At 34.5% G+C, this 16,247-nt stretch overlaps 1 protein-coding gene across 2 annotated transcripts in view; it reads right to left on the reverse strand.

Moving 5' to 3' along the window:
- Positions 1-14,324: 14,324 nt before the first annotated feature.
- The window catches only part of LOC128983432 (probable pyruvate dehydrogenase E1 component subunit alpha, mitochondrial), a 41,443-nt gene continuing 39,520 nt past the window's right edge, over positions 14,325-16,247 (reverse strand). For both annotated transcript variants that reach the window (XM_054402726.1, XM_054402725.1), the window contains exons 6-7: positions 15,495-15,743; positions 14,325-14,828 (exon numbers count right to left, since the gene is read on the reverse strand). In XM_054402726.1, coding sequence (XP_054258701.1) covers positions 14,643-14,828; positions 15,495-15,743 — 435 coding nt within the window. In that variant the 3' untranslated portion in view covers positions 14,325-14,642. The remainder of the gene's footprint in view (positions 14,829-15,494; positions 15,744-16,247) is intronic.

Raw genomic sequence — 16,247 nt, forward strand, 5'->3', positions numbered from 1 at the left:
CACCGCACCGCTGCCAACGTGCCTACTAGTGTAATTGTGAGATAGTCAATCCTCAGTGGATGTCTCGTCCAAGTGTCTGTAGCACGCAGCACCGCCGCCGCCTTTGTCTTACCAATGTTGCGCCACTACAGCCTACATTACCTATTCCAACGATATAGTTCAGGGTTGGCCACGCCCACCACACAATGCTCTCACTGAATACAATACAATGGCCCGCCTCATTTTTGCGACTAATTCTATCGTCTCCACCAGCCCCTGTCATTGTTCAGTCGCTTATTGCAGCCTATTCCAAGTATACTGCTTCATTTTGGGAATTTTGGCGTTCCAGGTACTAATAATAGTCTAGGCATATTAGGAAAGTTAGCAGAAAGTTTAGGTACAGTCCTAATCGTCACTTTTCTTTATGTTTTTTAGGTCGCTGAACACGAATATGAGGTTTGCTGACAGATATTTTGCCCGGAACATTGGTTATTTTGTGAAAAACCTTAAAATTTGGGCACTTTTTTTGGTTTTTCGGGCAAATCTCGGTAAGTATGGGTTTTTGAGAAAATCCTGCTTTGTAAAGTTAAAGATGACAAAATTTACTACAAGTTTCCTATATAATGTTTGTTTCTACGACGAACCGTTTCGCCACTAGAGCACACTAAAAAAGGCCAGAAGTACAATAAATTAAAAACATTGCTAAATGCTGCCGTTTTACATTACGTTTCCATGGAAACAACCCATGTTACGATAATTTTAACTATTTATTCTTGATAACAAACTGAAACACACTTAAAAATACCCCCGAAGCAGCAAACCTGCAGACTAAGCGAATTTCCATTTCCCTGATTGGATTTACACTAAAATGTCTCCTTAGAAATATCACATTTATTCCCTATTTAAATAAAAGTTTAACGAGTACTTAGGTTTGCTGCAACAGGGAGGGTAAAAAGGTGATTTTAGTAAAATGTAATAATTTAGTATGAAATGAATGCATTTTTCAAATTTGATCAAAATATGTTCATAAACAAGCAAACTACAACTGTTTACTTAGTATCCATAAGAATAACATGGGCATTTTAAATTTACAGATTTTTGGAATTTTGCCCGTAACCATTAGGCGCATAACAACGCTTAAATATACTCAACTATTTGTTTGTTTAAGCTCTACAAAATGGTATGGAAAGAAATCGCTAAATTTTAAGTTTATATGGTCAAAAATAGGAAAAACCAATTTTTACCCCATAAAACCCCCCATAAATCCCTGTTCCCATAGTCCGATCATGCTGGGCAAAACCAAAAATGAAAATAAACCCTAATCGTTTTACAAAGGTTTTACATTGGGTTTCCATGGAAACAACCCATGTTACGATAATTTGAACTATTTATTCATGATAATGAACTGAAACACACTTGATAAATCTATGCCAAGATGTATGACTGACTGCTGGAACATTTCCCGTTCCCACAAAACACCCATTTATTTTCTCAGCACAGAGATGTGTCTGGCCACAGGGTTGACTGCTATAGTGGTTGAGAAAAAGGATGAAATACATTAAAAGAGTTGTAGATAACTTTTAACTTTGGTAAGGTCAAACTCAGACGAGCAGACCGTGTCCAGCCACTTGCCATAGTAAATAACGCGATGAAAGTAGAGAATTCTTACCCGTAAACCCCAACACATTGTTTCAACGTATCAGCAACGCTAAGAATTCTGATGAAGAACTAAAACACTTCTTGTCCTTCTGACAGAGAAAATTCCAAACTGTAAATTTAAAATGCCCATGTTATTCTTATGGAGACTAATAAACTGTTGTAGTTTGCTTGTTTATGAACATATTTTGATCAAATTTGGAAAATGCATTCATTTCATACTAAATTATTACATTTTACTAAAAACACCTTTTTACCCTCCCTGTTACAGCAAACCTAAGTACTCGTTAAACTTTTATTTAAATAGGGAATAAATGTGATATTTCTAAGGAGACATTTTAGTGTAAATCCAATCAGGGAAATGGAAATTCACTTAGTCTGCAGGTTTGCTGCTTCGGGGATATTTTTAAGTGTGTTTCAGTTTGTTATCAAGAATAAATAGTTAAAATTATCGTAACATGGGTTGTTTCCATGGAAACGTAATGTAAAACGGCAGCATTTAGCAATGTTTTTAATTGTTTGCACTTCTGGCCTTTTTTAGTGTGCTCTAGTGGCGAAACGGTTCGTCGTAGAAACAAACATTATATAGGAAACTTGTAGTAAATTTTGTCATCTTTAACTTTACAAAGCAGGATTTTCTCAAAAACCCATACTTACCAAGATTTGCCCGAAAAACCAAAAAAAGTGCCCAAATTTTAAGGTTTTTCACAAAATAACCAATGTTCCGGGCAAAATATCTGTCAGCAAACCTCATATTCGTGTTCAGCGACCCAAAAACCATAAAGAAAAGTGATGATTAGGACTGTACCTAAACTTTCCGCTAACTGCCACTTATATTCCTAATATGCCTAGCCTATAAGGGGTATGTGGGCGAAAGATTGGGCATAAAGATGGTGCGATGTATATTATATTAACCATACGTCCCACATGGGGTTATTTTTGGTAATCATACATCTGTTTTATCTGGATTTTACACAGAATTAGAATTTGATAACCTACAAGGCATATCAGCCACTAAACAGTGTACAGTATATATTGGAGGATAATGTTTAGGCTTTGGATTATCTATGTCAGATTACCTCCTGACTACATACTTACGAACCATTTGGGTTGAATGAGAAACCATCATTGATGTGAAGAATCACAAGGGGCAGGAAGGCGTATTGACGCCAGGTAAGCGTTCATTGCACCGATGTCGTGGGAATACGCGTGATAATTGATATAATTTGCGTTTTGCAGTAAACATGTCTAAGTGTGGGAGAGGCTGGCTACCATATATTGGCGTCTGCTCCCTCGTGTACCTTCTCCTTGATCACTCAAGCTCAAGGACAAGTTCTTATTTTACTCGAGATCATTCCTTCTGTCTGAGGGCTCCGCACTCTGGGACCGTCCTCCGTCCCTCCGTCCTCACCGAAGCGATAGCGAGGCTTATTGTTGCTAAACCGTTCGCTATGCCTTTTTAGCGAATTTCCCATACAGGGAACAAGCTATTACCGTAGGTCTCATGGTAATACCTGGACAAGGGACCGATTTTTATTTTCGCTTTGAGGTCCCCAGAAGTCAAAAACACCATCCGTTGAAATTCATATATTATACAGGGCGTCCCGTAAGTAAACATCCAAACTCCAGGAAATGGTTCTATGGGTCAAAATCAGGTCAAAATAAAGAGAAAATCAAGAATAACATTTTTTTTTCAAAATCGCTTCGTTAACCAGCCATTTTGTTTGTTCACATTAATATTTTTCTCCTTAAAGTTTTTCAACCGACCATAATGAAACTTTGGGTATGTATGTTAAGGTAATAGAGAGCCATGTCAGAAAAAAATCATCTTGATTCATCATAATATTAAAAAATGGCGGCCATTTTAAATTTTTTAACTTAAATTACAAAAAAATGCCTGATTTGTATGGAAAAAATGACAAGTACACTTTTATTTGGCATTTTTAATTCCCTATTAAACGATACCAACTTCAAAAATATCGAATAACGAATAGTTGAAATATTACGATTTTTAGTTGTATATCCTGGGCAAACCTGACTAGCTTAGGTATCGTTTCATAGGGATTTAAAAATTCCAAATATGAGTGTTCTTGTAATTTTTTCATAAAATCAGCAATTTTTTTGTAATTTAAGTTTGAAAAATTAAAATGGCCGCCATTTTGAAATTGTATGATGAATCAAGATGCATTTTTTTCTAACATGGGTCTCTAATACCTTAACATACCGAGTTTCATAATGATCGGTTGAAAAACTTTAAAGATAAAGATGTTAATGTGAAAAAAAAAACAAAATGGCGAAGCGATTTTGGAATAAATGTTATTCTTGATTTTCTCTTTATTTTGACCTATATAACCGTGTCCCGGAGGTTGGCTGTTTACTTACGGGACACTATATATATCCGATTTTGATGAAATTCGGTATAAACGTGTAAACCTACATTTATTCGAACGAGTTCGCGAACCTGCATGATCGGACCATGGGAACGGGGGTTTATGGAGGGTTTTATGGGGTAAAAATGGGTCTCTATATGATGTCAAGAGCTATTAGTGCGGAGCACATGAAAAGAGCCCGAAATTTTAATCCCCAAAAAGGTTCACTAATATTAAGCATGGAAAGAGCCCGGGTCTCCACAGGTACCTGAGGAGGAGGACGCTGACTCGTGTTCTGAAATAGTGTTGTGTTTGGTTGGGTTAGGTTAGGTTAAGTTATAGGTTAGGTTAGGTAAACAGGCTGTAGCTTTTAGTAATGTAAATATCTTTTAATAGTCTATATTTTAATTATGTATCTTTTAATATTGTAAATAAATTCATGAATTTCAACAGTGTTATTGATTCTTTCTCCTTTGCAGACTCGTTGTGAAAGTTTTAGGAAGAGCCCGGGCTCTTTTCGCACCGACCTGGTTGGGATCTTGGAGGTCCGGGCGCTTTTGAAGCGTCTGCTTGAGTTTTTGGGCTCTTTTCATGTGCGTCCTAGTGTTATATAGTCAATGGTACGATCCAGAGTTTGCTAATCAGTATTGAAAGTGAAATATATTGCCTCGATCATGGAAGACGATAATTATGTCTACACGACCGCGGAAAATAGTCAGAATTTTGTCGCAATATCGCGAGACGATTACAATGTCTACACGGCCGCGATGGATTATAGGAAGTTTACCGCGATTGCATGCAAATACAACATTTGCATCGCGCCCTAGGCACGTGCCTATTCGGTAAATCGGACCTAGCTAAACACCTTCTGTATGCTGTACTTGTGTCCCGTGCTCGTGTGTGTCCTCCAAAATATTGTACAAGTGTAGCTACCTCTTCCGGCCGGACCGAAACGATTCCTACAAGTGTAGCCACCCCTCACAACCGAACCGGACCGGACCGAATTGGGCAAGTGTAGCCGGCAGCCGCTGCTTTACCGTGTAGCATGTAGCAAGTTTCAGGTAGGCCCTTATAATAAGCTTTTCATAGGAGCCCGCGTGTGCCTGGCATAATTAGCCTTCTTCAACCACAACAAAATGGCGTCTGCATTGTTATTGAGATCACCTGTGCACGATCCTCTATTCACAGGTTACAAATAGGGAACACGATGCTCTGCTCCAGTCTTGCCGACGAAGTAGCTGCTGATACACATACTGTAGAGTGTAGATGCAGCAGATATCGAGGTCTTGCATTATCTACTGTTTAAGTGCTAGAAAAGAGTCTTTTGGCAAACTCTAGATCTCAATATTCAAAGAGAGTATAAACACTACTAATCTAGAGGTTAAATACCTTGTTGCCAACGTAATAGACTTAATGGCCATTAAGTCTACCAAGGATTACGTTGGCAACAAGGTATTTAACCTCTAGATTAGTATTTGTTAAGTAATCCGGAAGGCAACACCTCAAAAATGAAGAGTATAAACCTTTTGAACTGCATGTCTTAGCCTCTCTCTGAGCTGTGGGCAAGGTTGGTTAATAAATTATATTAATATGTGGTAGGTAGTAAAGTATGTTTCAACAAAATATGAGTCATTTTCAAATGATTGAATGATTCGACAAAATAGGTACCTAGTTCATTTAAATAATAGAATGAATTTTTTTTATTAACTTGAAGAATCGATTGCTGTTTAACGGTTTGTTCGATTTTCAAGAACCTTTTGAGCAGAATTTTATGTTCTCTAACAAACATATGTTGTATGTGACACAAAGTTTAGGAATTGTAATCAGAAAACTGATCAAGTAATCAAAGTTTTGACTATGTTGGTAAAAATGGCCCAATATGTTGAAAACTTTTTTTATAAATCAACGCATAATTTAATGTTATTAAAACATAAGGTACCGGTATGTTATATGGAGATTAAACAGTTCAAAGTATTTTAGTTGTTCACAACGGCAGTCACAGGCCCGGTCTGGCCAGGGCGGCTGGTCGGCGATCCCCGAGGGCCTCCGGCTCAAGGGGGCCTCCAAAAGCCAAAAAATCAATTCAACAAAATTTAGTTATAATAAAAATATATTTTGTTTTACTGTTTCACAGCGACGTAGTCTTTCAAAAACAATTTTTAATAAACAATACTCTTTTTTTAATTGAATAATTACAGTTAGGGGTAGCCCCTAAGTACAGTGATAGTCACTTGGTACTAGAGGATAGTCACCGATCTCACTGCAACGCACCGTTCGAATCAGCTCAGTGCCCAGCGCTCCGCGGTAGTGACGAGACTTTGCGATATGTCTGGTGTCTGGACTCAAGACAGTCAATATAACCTTTTCATGTGTACTGTATCTTAGTATTTTTCCACATCACGTTCACGACACAACTTTTAGGTTTTTTCTTGGTGGAAGTTTTACCACCAATCTACATTGCACTATCATCACTGTCAGACATATCTACGTTCTACTTAAACCGTAAGAAATTAACTAATAACCCCGTCGCAGCAAACCAGCCGACTAAGCGAATTTCCAATTGTCTGAATTGATTTTCAATTGAATATATTTAGATAAAATTAGATCTAACGAGTACCCAGGTTTGCTGCTAAAAGGAAACTAATAAAGCGTGTTTTTTAGTAAAATATTAACAGCTCAAAATAAAAATAAATAAATTTGACAAATTCGATCAAAATATATCCATAAACAAGCAAACTACAGCATTTTACAATATTCTCCATATGAATAACAGGAAATTAAATTTACATTTTTTATGATTTTCTCCATTACCAATAACCGTACAAAAATACTTTTATATACTAAATTATTTTTTTTTACTCTTACATCATCATGAAAATTAAATCGGTCCCGGACTTAGGTAACCATGCCACCTACGGTAATAGCTACCTACTTCCCTAAAGCATTCGCATGATCAACTTTATCAAAGATAAATGCAGTCTGACTGAATATAACAACACTGTGCATATGAGCCTGCCACAACAAACTACGAACTTTGTTCTTCCAGTGAACGAGTTGAGTTTGACCGATATTCCCCTGCATTCTGTTGTATTCTAGTGCGGAATCTGTTCGTTTTTCCAGTGTATAAATCACACGTGGTTAGACGAATCAAAATATACCGGTACCGGTACCGTATCTAAAGTTTTATATTTTTGGAGTTTGATCTTCTTCCCCTGACCTTCATGATATTCATTTAAATACAAAACACATAACAGTTTGAATATTGATGAATGAGATTAAAAATAAGTGAGGTGTCAGTGATGTGGCTCAATATCAATTTTCATGTTTTTCGACCTTGGATTTTTTTAAATAGATTTAACAATATTATTTGATAAAGTTAAAAAGCCTCGTTTCTACACACAGGCCTGTAATTCCATATAGTGAAAATGTTCATGTATTTTCTTTGTAGTAGTCCTGCTCCTGCTTCCGTCTAAGGTCATGCTGAATGCCCTTTATAATCTATTATCTCTGCTCCTATTGCCGGGCTGTTAAATAGCTAATTGGAATGTACCTAAAATACAAGTACAACATGATACATTATTAATGGTTAGTATCTGCTTGTAAAAAGTATAAGATTTTCATTAAAATATTGTTTTTACTTTCTCCCCCTATACGTAGTATACCGGTATGGAGAAAGTATTGTTTTTGTCAAAATTTAGGAGTTTGAGTTTTGGGGGCCGTTTTGGGTCCCCCTGAACCCAAAAAGTGGTTTTCAAAGTGATGTCTGTGTACCGGTAGTGTATGTGTACAGAGCTACATACCACACCCCTAGTAGCACAAATATGTATTTTATAAATATTTTATATATTTAAAGTTGTATTTGATAGAACCTCGAATAAAATATATAAATAATATATCTTTAATAATAGTTTGATATATTCAAATATATATTTAAAATATTACCAAAAAGCAATGCAAAATATAAATCCTACTAATATTATAAATGAGAAAGTTTGGATGTATGGATGTATGGATGTATGGATGTATGTTTGTGACAAGTGAACGCGAAAAATACTGGTCGGATTGGGCTGAAATTTGGCATGATGATAGCTCACATTCCCGATTAACATATAGGCATATTCTCATTTCAAAAATCCTTTCGGGCTCCGCCCCAGTGGCTCTGGAGTTTCCCATGTTAACCTTATGAGAAATGGAATTATTGAATCTTAACAGCTGTTTCAATTAAACAAGTTGGTCCTGTTCTATGATGTTCAATAGCATTAAAGTTACAAGGATTACCAACAGGGTGCAGCACTATTATTTCTTTTACATTTATGACAACAGCTAATTTGCAACCAAAAGGTGAGTGAGCGTAGCGAACGAACTTCAACCTGGAGGCGAGTTAGCGTAGCGAACGAGCTAACCTGAAGGCAAGTGAGCGCAGCGAACGAGCTCCAACCTAAAGGTGAGTGAGCGTAGCGAGCAAGCTCCAACCTAAAGGTGAGTGAGCCTAGCGAACAAACTTCAACCAGGACGTGATTGAGCCATGCGAACGAGATAATCTTGAAAATTAAGAAGTTAAACGGGGCAAAGCCCGCGGGTTACAGCTAGTTAAATATAAGTTTTGAATATATAAAATAGATTCATAATATATATTGATCAAATAAGTATAGAATCTATTATATACATATTTTATATGTATATTTTTCCTATTAAATATTTAAAAAAAATATGTGTTGAGAATATTTTAAATATATATATATAACATATTTTTGAAACTATATTATATATTTAAAGTATTTATAAATATATTTTGAAACACGTCAGATATTTTTATTAATAAAATAATAATATATTTGTAGAATATATAGCCTATAATCTTTTATAATTAGCAAATAAATAATTTGCATCTTTTTGTTTTTTATAGTGTCTATCAATTTATACATGCATTTTTTGTATGATGCTATTGTGAAAGAGTTAAAATTAAGTTAATAATAATACGTACTCTGAATGGTGTCACTCTATCATGCAGGTAAAGAAAAAATTACGCATATAGTTAAGAGGCAGTATACATGTTCGACAGCCTACATTTGGGTCAAACGAAAAAAAGTGTTGATGGGTTTTATTTTTTAAATTGCAATATGTGACAATGAATGTGATCATAGAAATCTCGAATGATTGGCTAGAAAAGGGTGCTAGTGACTGGCGACCTTTTAAGAAACGAATTACAGAAAAACAGAATCATATTATACTGTAGTATCAAAAATTTTTCAAGTATTGCAACCATTGCAACTGACGGCCACTCTTTCACCATTTGAAAACTAAGGCCAACAACAGTCACAAGTAGCTCAGAGGTAAGGTAAGAGGCTCATAAGTCGAAGGACCCAGGTTCAAGACCCACCCGGGCTAACAAAATTTTATCCAGTAATTTTTTCAAAATTTGTTTTTATGAACTATTTAATCAATTTACTCAACTGATAATTGTGCTTTTCATACTAAATCTTCATTATTTTATGTTTTTATGTTTAGGCCCCATGGTATGTTTGAAAGAGATATTAAATACATTTTTTATTTAAATATTATTCACTAAAATATAGCCTATTATTGGAACATATTTTTTAAATATTTAATAGATTCAAAAACATATTTTTTATATATTTAATATATTTTAAATATGATATAAAATTGACAATAATACACACTTGAGATATATAAAATAGATTTTAAATATATTTATTCATATGTATTTAATATATATTTGTGCTACTAGGGACCTGTAGTCAGATTTTGGTGAAATTTGGTATGTAGGTTCAAATATTCATGGTATCTCCAGGCGTTTATTTAATTAAAATTAACGAGATATTCGTAAAAATAGCAACATTTTTGCACTTTGTCTCAGTTTTTATATTATAAGTCGAAAACTAAGAATTATAGCAACTTTTACCACATATACAAAATGGAAGTTGATGACCGCACCCCTTCTACCCCATAACCATCTCAACCCCCTTACCCCCCCCCACCACTCACTCCTCAGTTCTGTTCTACTTTTCTTGTGCAGAATGTGATAAATGATGTTGAGAGGTCTGTTTCCATGATTATGATTAGCATTTATTAACACAAATTTATATTAATTATCTCTACATAATTTACATTATATCTACACATTGTACACATAATCAAGTGCTCAGCAGAGGGGCATTTAGGCCCTAAGTGAGATGGTCCTAGCTGTGGCTCTGGCGATCATCCACTTCCAGGTTGTGATCGTCGAGTTCCTCGTGGTCGTCATCAGGATCAATCAGGTCCACATGTGGTAAAAGTGGCTAGTTTTCGACTTATAACATAAAACCTGAAAAAAGTGCAAAGAATTTCGCTATTTTTGCGAATATCTTAGAACGCTCAAGAAATATTTTATGGACAACTTCAGATTCAAATTCGGCACCTCAAAAAACAAAACATGAAATTCCTCGGACAAAATTTTTGTCCACGTTGGATATGGATTGACTGTACTACCAGTTGTAAAGGAAATTTTGAGATTTCTCCCTGAACTCATATAATGAAAAGCCAAAATCTGACGATAAATATGCCCCTCAAACCTCTTTAAAATCCCCTAGAATATTATAGGAGGGTATATTTCCCGAAGATGCAGTGTGAAAATCAATAAAATATTGCTAAAAATTGCAAAGTACGAAAATATTAATAATGTTTGAAAAGCTGCATCACGGTAAATATTAAGTCTACAGAAAGTGTACAAAATGCCCTCCTATAATATTCTAGGGGATTCTAAAGAAGTTTGAGGGGCAAACCTGCAGACTAAGCAAATTTCCATTTGCCTGATTGGATTAACTCCAAAATATCGCTCTCCTTAAATATACCACATCTATTTCCCCATTTAAATAGCATTATTGGTTTAACGAGTACTTAGGTTTGCAACAACAGGGAGGGTGAAACGTGTTTTTTTGTCAAATGTTAATAGTTTAGTAGGTATGAAATGAATACATTTTCCAAATTTGATCAAAATACGTTCATAAACAAGCAAAATACAGTTAGCATAAGAATAACATTGGAATATTTTATAAAGCTTCAATATATTAAATTAAATTTGTTATTTTTTAAGCTCTACAAGCGGGTTTGAAATAAATTGCAAAATTGTACGTTTTTAGGGTCAAAAATGGGAAAAATCAATTTTTACCCCATAAAACCCCCCATAAACCCCTGTTCCCATAGTCCGATCATGCTGGTTGGCAAACTCGTCCGAATAAATGTAGGTTTACACGTTTACAATTTTCATCAAAAACGGATCATTTTTGCCCAAGTTATCGTGCTAACGGATATATATATATATGAATTTGAACGGATGGTGTTTTGGCCTCTGGGGACCTCAAAATGAAAGAGTAAATCGGTCCCGGGTGAATGATTGTAGAGAATGAATGATATTAAATTATAGGGAATGATCGAGAAAGGGGAATAGGAATAGAAATGAGAAAGGGTTTAATGAGAATTAGTTCGAAGGACCAGAGTGGTAATATTATGTAGAGAGATGGAGATATTGAGATTAATGAATATGAGAGAGAGAGAAATGAACACACATTTAATGGTTACAAGAAAACAAGAACTCTGTTTTATTTACATTTTGATACACAACATATGTTAACAATAGAGAATAATTTAATTTGATTAAGAACACATGTTGCAAGGAAAAGATATTGTACATTAAATAAATCATAGAGTGTTAAATTATATGAATGGTTTAAGTTTACTGAACACCGGGTCCAGGTCTTACCATGAGTACTACGGTAATAGCTTATTCCCTATATGGGAAATTCACTAAAAGGCAGGCATTTTCAACAGTTACAATTGCTTTTACGTCATTGTAGAGAAAAAAATAATTCTTTGTCATTGGAGAGTCGATGGCTCAATCGGTAGCACCACGGACTTCGGGCCCAAATCAACGATGTCGTGGATTCGGATCCTGGTACCTGCCACTTCTTTTTACCAGTACACTTCACGCCTGTTCTTGTAATGTACCGGCTCACCCCTTACTTTGCTGGTTCCATGCACAGGCCTCTGTGGCCCATGTGGACAGGCAAATGCAGAGTAAAAGAGGCCACCACCCTCTTAAAAAAATAAATTTCACAAATTATTTTGATTGTTAATCTTGGTTAGGGTCAATACCTATAAAAATAAATATAAGAACCAGAGCTGTTATTATTACAATCATTAGACAAAATGTATTACTATACAGGGTGAATAAAAAGTCAAGACCCCCCCCTCTAATATTTTTTCAAGTAAATATACAGAGATATCCTTTTGGTGGTCGAGCAATCTTAGCAGGAAGTTTCATTTTATCATTTTGAAATTTTTGAGTGTCCCCCCAAAAGGGGGGATTTGGGGGGCAACTCAAATATTTTAAATGTAAACCCCCTTCAAGTGACACCTCATTTTGAAGTGTTTACAAAAACTTAAAGAATGGTGAAAACTGGAGGTCACTATCTCTTCTCTATCAAAAATGGTAGCCCGTCAAATGTTGTGGAAAATCAATGGTAAAATTGTAAATATTTGTTGTCATTTTGGATAGAGAAGAGATAGCGAGCTCTGGTTTTCACCATTCTTTAAGTTTTTGTAAACACTTCAAAATGAGGTATCACTTGAAGGGGAAATACATTAAAAATTTTGAGTGTCCCCCAAAAGGGGGGATTCGGGGGACAACTAAAAATGTTTCAATAGAAACCCCTATCAAGTGACACCTCATTTTGAAGTGCTTAAACAAACTTAAAGAATGGTGAAAACCAGAGCTCGCTATCTCTTCTCTATTTAAAATGACAACCAATATTAACAATTTTACCATTGATTTTCCACAACATTTGACGGGCTACCATTTTGGATAGAGAAGAGATAGTGACCTCTAGTTTTCACTATTCTTTAAGTTTTTGTAAACACTTCAAAATGAGGTGTCACTTGAAGGGGGTTTACATTTAAAATATTTGAGTTGCCCCCCAAATCCCCCCTTTTGGGGGGACACTCAAAAATTTCAAAATGATAAAATGAAACTTCCTGCTAAGATTGCTCGACCACCAAAAGGATATCTCTGTATATTTACTTGAAAAAATATTAGAGAGGGGGGTCTCGACTTTTTATTCACCCTGTACAATTATTTGACAACCATGTTTCCATTATAAATTTATTATGAATACAGTAAAGGGAATAAATTCTTGAGAATAAATATCATCAATTTATTTCCTTATGTATTACATTTTGAATGTTCAACACAAAGACTAACAATCGACTCTTGATTTTAAACCAAGAATCAATAAATACAGATTCTTTGTACAGTATAAAAATGTAACATTTCTGCATGTTGTACATACAATTAGAGAAATCAGGAGAATTTTCTTTGAAATCTGATCTTGACTTAAGACTTAAGACAAAAAATAAATTTGTGGATGTATCACTCAATACTTAACATTTCTTAAAAGATTTAAATAAAACCAACAAATAAAAGAATGTAATTAATATTATATTAGTGAATCGATAATCTATCAAAAGAATAACAAGGTATTTTAAGAATAATTAATACTAGCAGTCACTTAGTGACTTCAAAATCCGTTATATATATTTGAATTAATTTTCAATTTTCTATTGCTCTGAGTTCAATTGAAAATTGTCTGTTTTTAAGTGAAAACCATTAACTTATCACTGACTTGTAATTTTTTTGCGCAGATAATATTAATTAAATTTTATGAGAGAAGTGATCTCTTTCTATAATTATTAAAAAGAAATATGTATAAAAAATTAAATGCAAATAGCCTATCATATCCTAGATTTAAAATCTATCGTAAAGCTAAGGTAATAACAATTAACACTTGGAATGAACTAAGTGCAGAATCCCCATACAAATATTGATATAAAAGCAAATTTACATACTTAACAGTAAAATGATTGGAATACATTCCTTTAAAACATTCTCTTGGCATTAGGTATTTGATCAATCATCACCCTAACCGTAGATGTGCTGGTATAGCTGTTATGGAAGTATGGGGTAAGAAGTATATAAATTTTAAATTAGGGTTATGTGATTGATTTAACAAATTAATCTCAATTGCTATTACATCAACACTTGATTAATTCAGATTGCCCAATGTAATATGTTTCTAAACAAAGTAACAGACAAATTCTATAATATTCTGGCCAAAAACTGTAGGAAAAGCGACTGCAAAATAAAGTTTGAACTGTAAAATAAAAGTTATCAAAGTAAAAGAACAAGAAACAAAAATGTAAGCAGATTTACACAAGGCAAAGCAAAATTACACTGCATAGAGAGAAGGAATAATAAAAACACAAATATTTACTTAGTTGACTTTAAATATTGTGTATTTGACACATAAGGTTGTGCTGTATTGATCTTCTCAAATGAAATTCCTTTTTTTCAGATAAAAACTTGTAAAATTTCTATTGTATACACCAAAAGAATAACAAAATAACAAATTTATAAAACACAATAGTCCGGTAACTGTTACCTTGTACAAAGCTTATTTACATTAATAATCCTATATTGAACACATAATTCTCATACCAACGCTACAAAAGGTTTGCAGTTTGTACCATGTTTCACTGATTAGCCTGGTTGTAACAGAGTGTAGTTATTGCGAGGGTTATGCAGAGTTAGGCGTTGACAGCTGGGCCAATACGCTTGTGGTCCAGAAGCTGCCATGGTAAAACTCCTCGGATCTTGCCTTCCAAGTTCTCAACATAAATATCAGCAGGAAGTTCATCCATTCCTATTTCTGGGTCAGATTTGGCAGATTTCACAGCAGCATCAACTTGGGCCTTAATTTCCCCATCGAATTTCTATAAATGACGTAAACGTAACATCAATTTACAATAATAACACATTAGGTGATATTGTATCTTTCAGGCAAGTAGAGGTTTTTTATAAACATTCTTCTATTTAACTTGCTGGCCACCATTAGGTCTGAAAAACTCTCTTCCTTAGTTGAAAATAGTGTCAGTGACAGTGAAATACTCTAATGTGTTGTGTATATAGTATAAAGTTGTGTGTTTGTTGTGCCAGTTTGGACTATTTCCCATTCAGAAGCCTGCTATTCTCACTAAAAATCCTAATAACCTAAGCCCTATGATCTATGTTAAACATACTTATTCTTTAAATACTCGTTTTGAAGAAAACGTGTAAACTAACACAAACTAATTATAATATTTGTTTGAATAATTTTTTAGGCCAACTGTAAAATAGGTAAATTTGGCAAATATGTATAAAGATATTCCATAAACAATCTACATAAAAAGAAGTAGAAGAAGATGTATCCAAAGTGTCTACTTGTTTCTCTTTGTTTTAATGTATGCAGCTGGCCTAAATATCTCAATGACTTCAGATTCCAATATGTTTACATAATCAGCTCTCTGTGATATACATTTTGATAATAACTTAAATAACATGTCCGTTTATTTACTATATAAATATATGCTGAGTTCTTCTGTTAATTTGTTTATAGCTACCTTAAGTTCTTCGGCAGTTACAAGGCCTGAGTTGAGAATCTTATCTTTGAATGAGGTGATGGGGTCTCGAGTCTGGCGAACCTCTTGAATCTCATCTCGAGTACGGTAGGAAGTACCAGGATCACTCATGGAATGTCCACTGTAGCGGTAGGTGGCAGTCTCCATCAATAGAGGACCCTTGCCTGACTTGCAATAATCTACTGCAAACTGACTAGCTGACTTGACAGCTAATACATCCATGCCATCAACCTACACAGTAACCAGCAATTAGTCATGTAAAGTTCATTTGACCTATAAGTAGTTTTAAGTTATATTAGGAACTAATCTAGCCTTTTTGTATGAAAATCTTAATTGACTTTAATAAAAGTACTAGAAGGCTCGGAACGTTTAATAGGTTTAACAGTTAAAAGTATATAAAACAGGCACACTTATAATTCACCATAAAAATGTATTCATTACAACATACAATAAATTTAACTAGTGCACCTGTTGCTCGAATTTGAGCAATTGCAAAGAATTACAGGCGTTATTACAAAACAAATAATAGTCATAATTTCCAATGGCTTAAAATAGTCAACTCAAAGATAATGTAATAAATCACTCCACTCCAGTTATCGAAACTAAAGACTAACTCACTCTGAAAACGAACGCTTATGAAAACGAGTGTATCATGTGTTTACTATGAAGAGCTGTAATTAATACAAATTATTCGTCTGTTTAAGTAAACAAAATCTATTCTTCATAAGAAATACA

This window comes from Macrosteles quadrilineatus, unplaced genomic scaffold (genome assembly GCF_028750875.1).
Source record: "Macrosteles quadrilineatus isolate MER2022 unplaced genomic scaffold, UCM_ALF_1.0 Scaffold_1__1_contigs__length_201487025, whole genome shotgun sequence".
Taxonomy (NCBI): Eukaryota; Metazoa; Arthropoda; class Insecta; order Hemiptera; family Cicadellidae; genus Macrosteles; species Macrosteles quadrilineatus.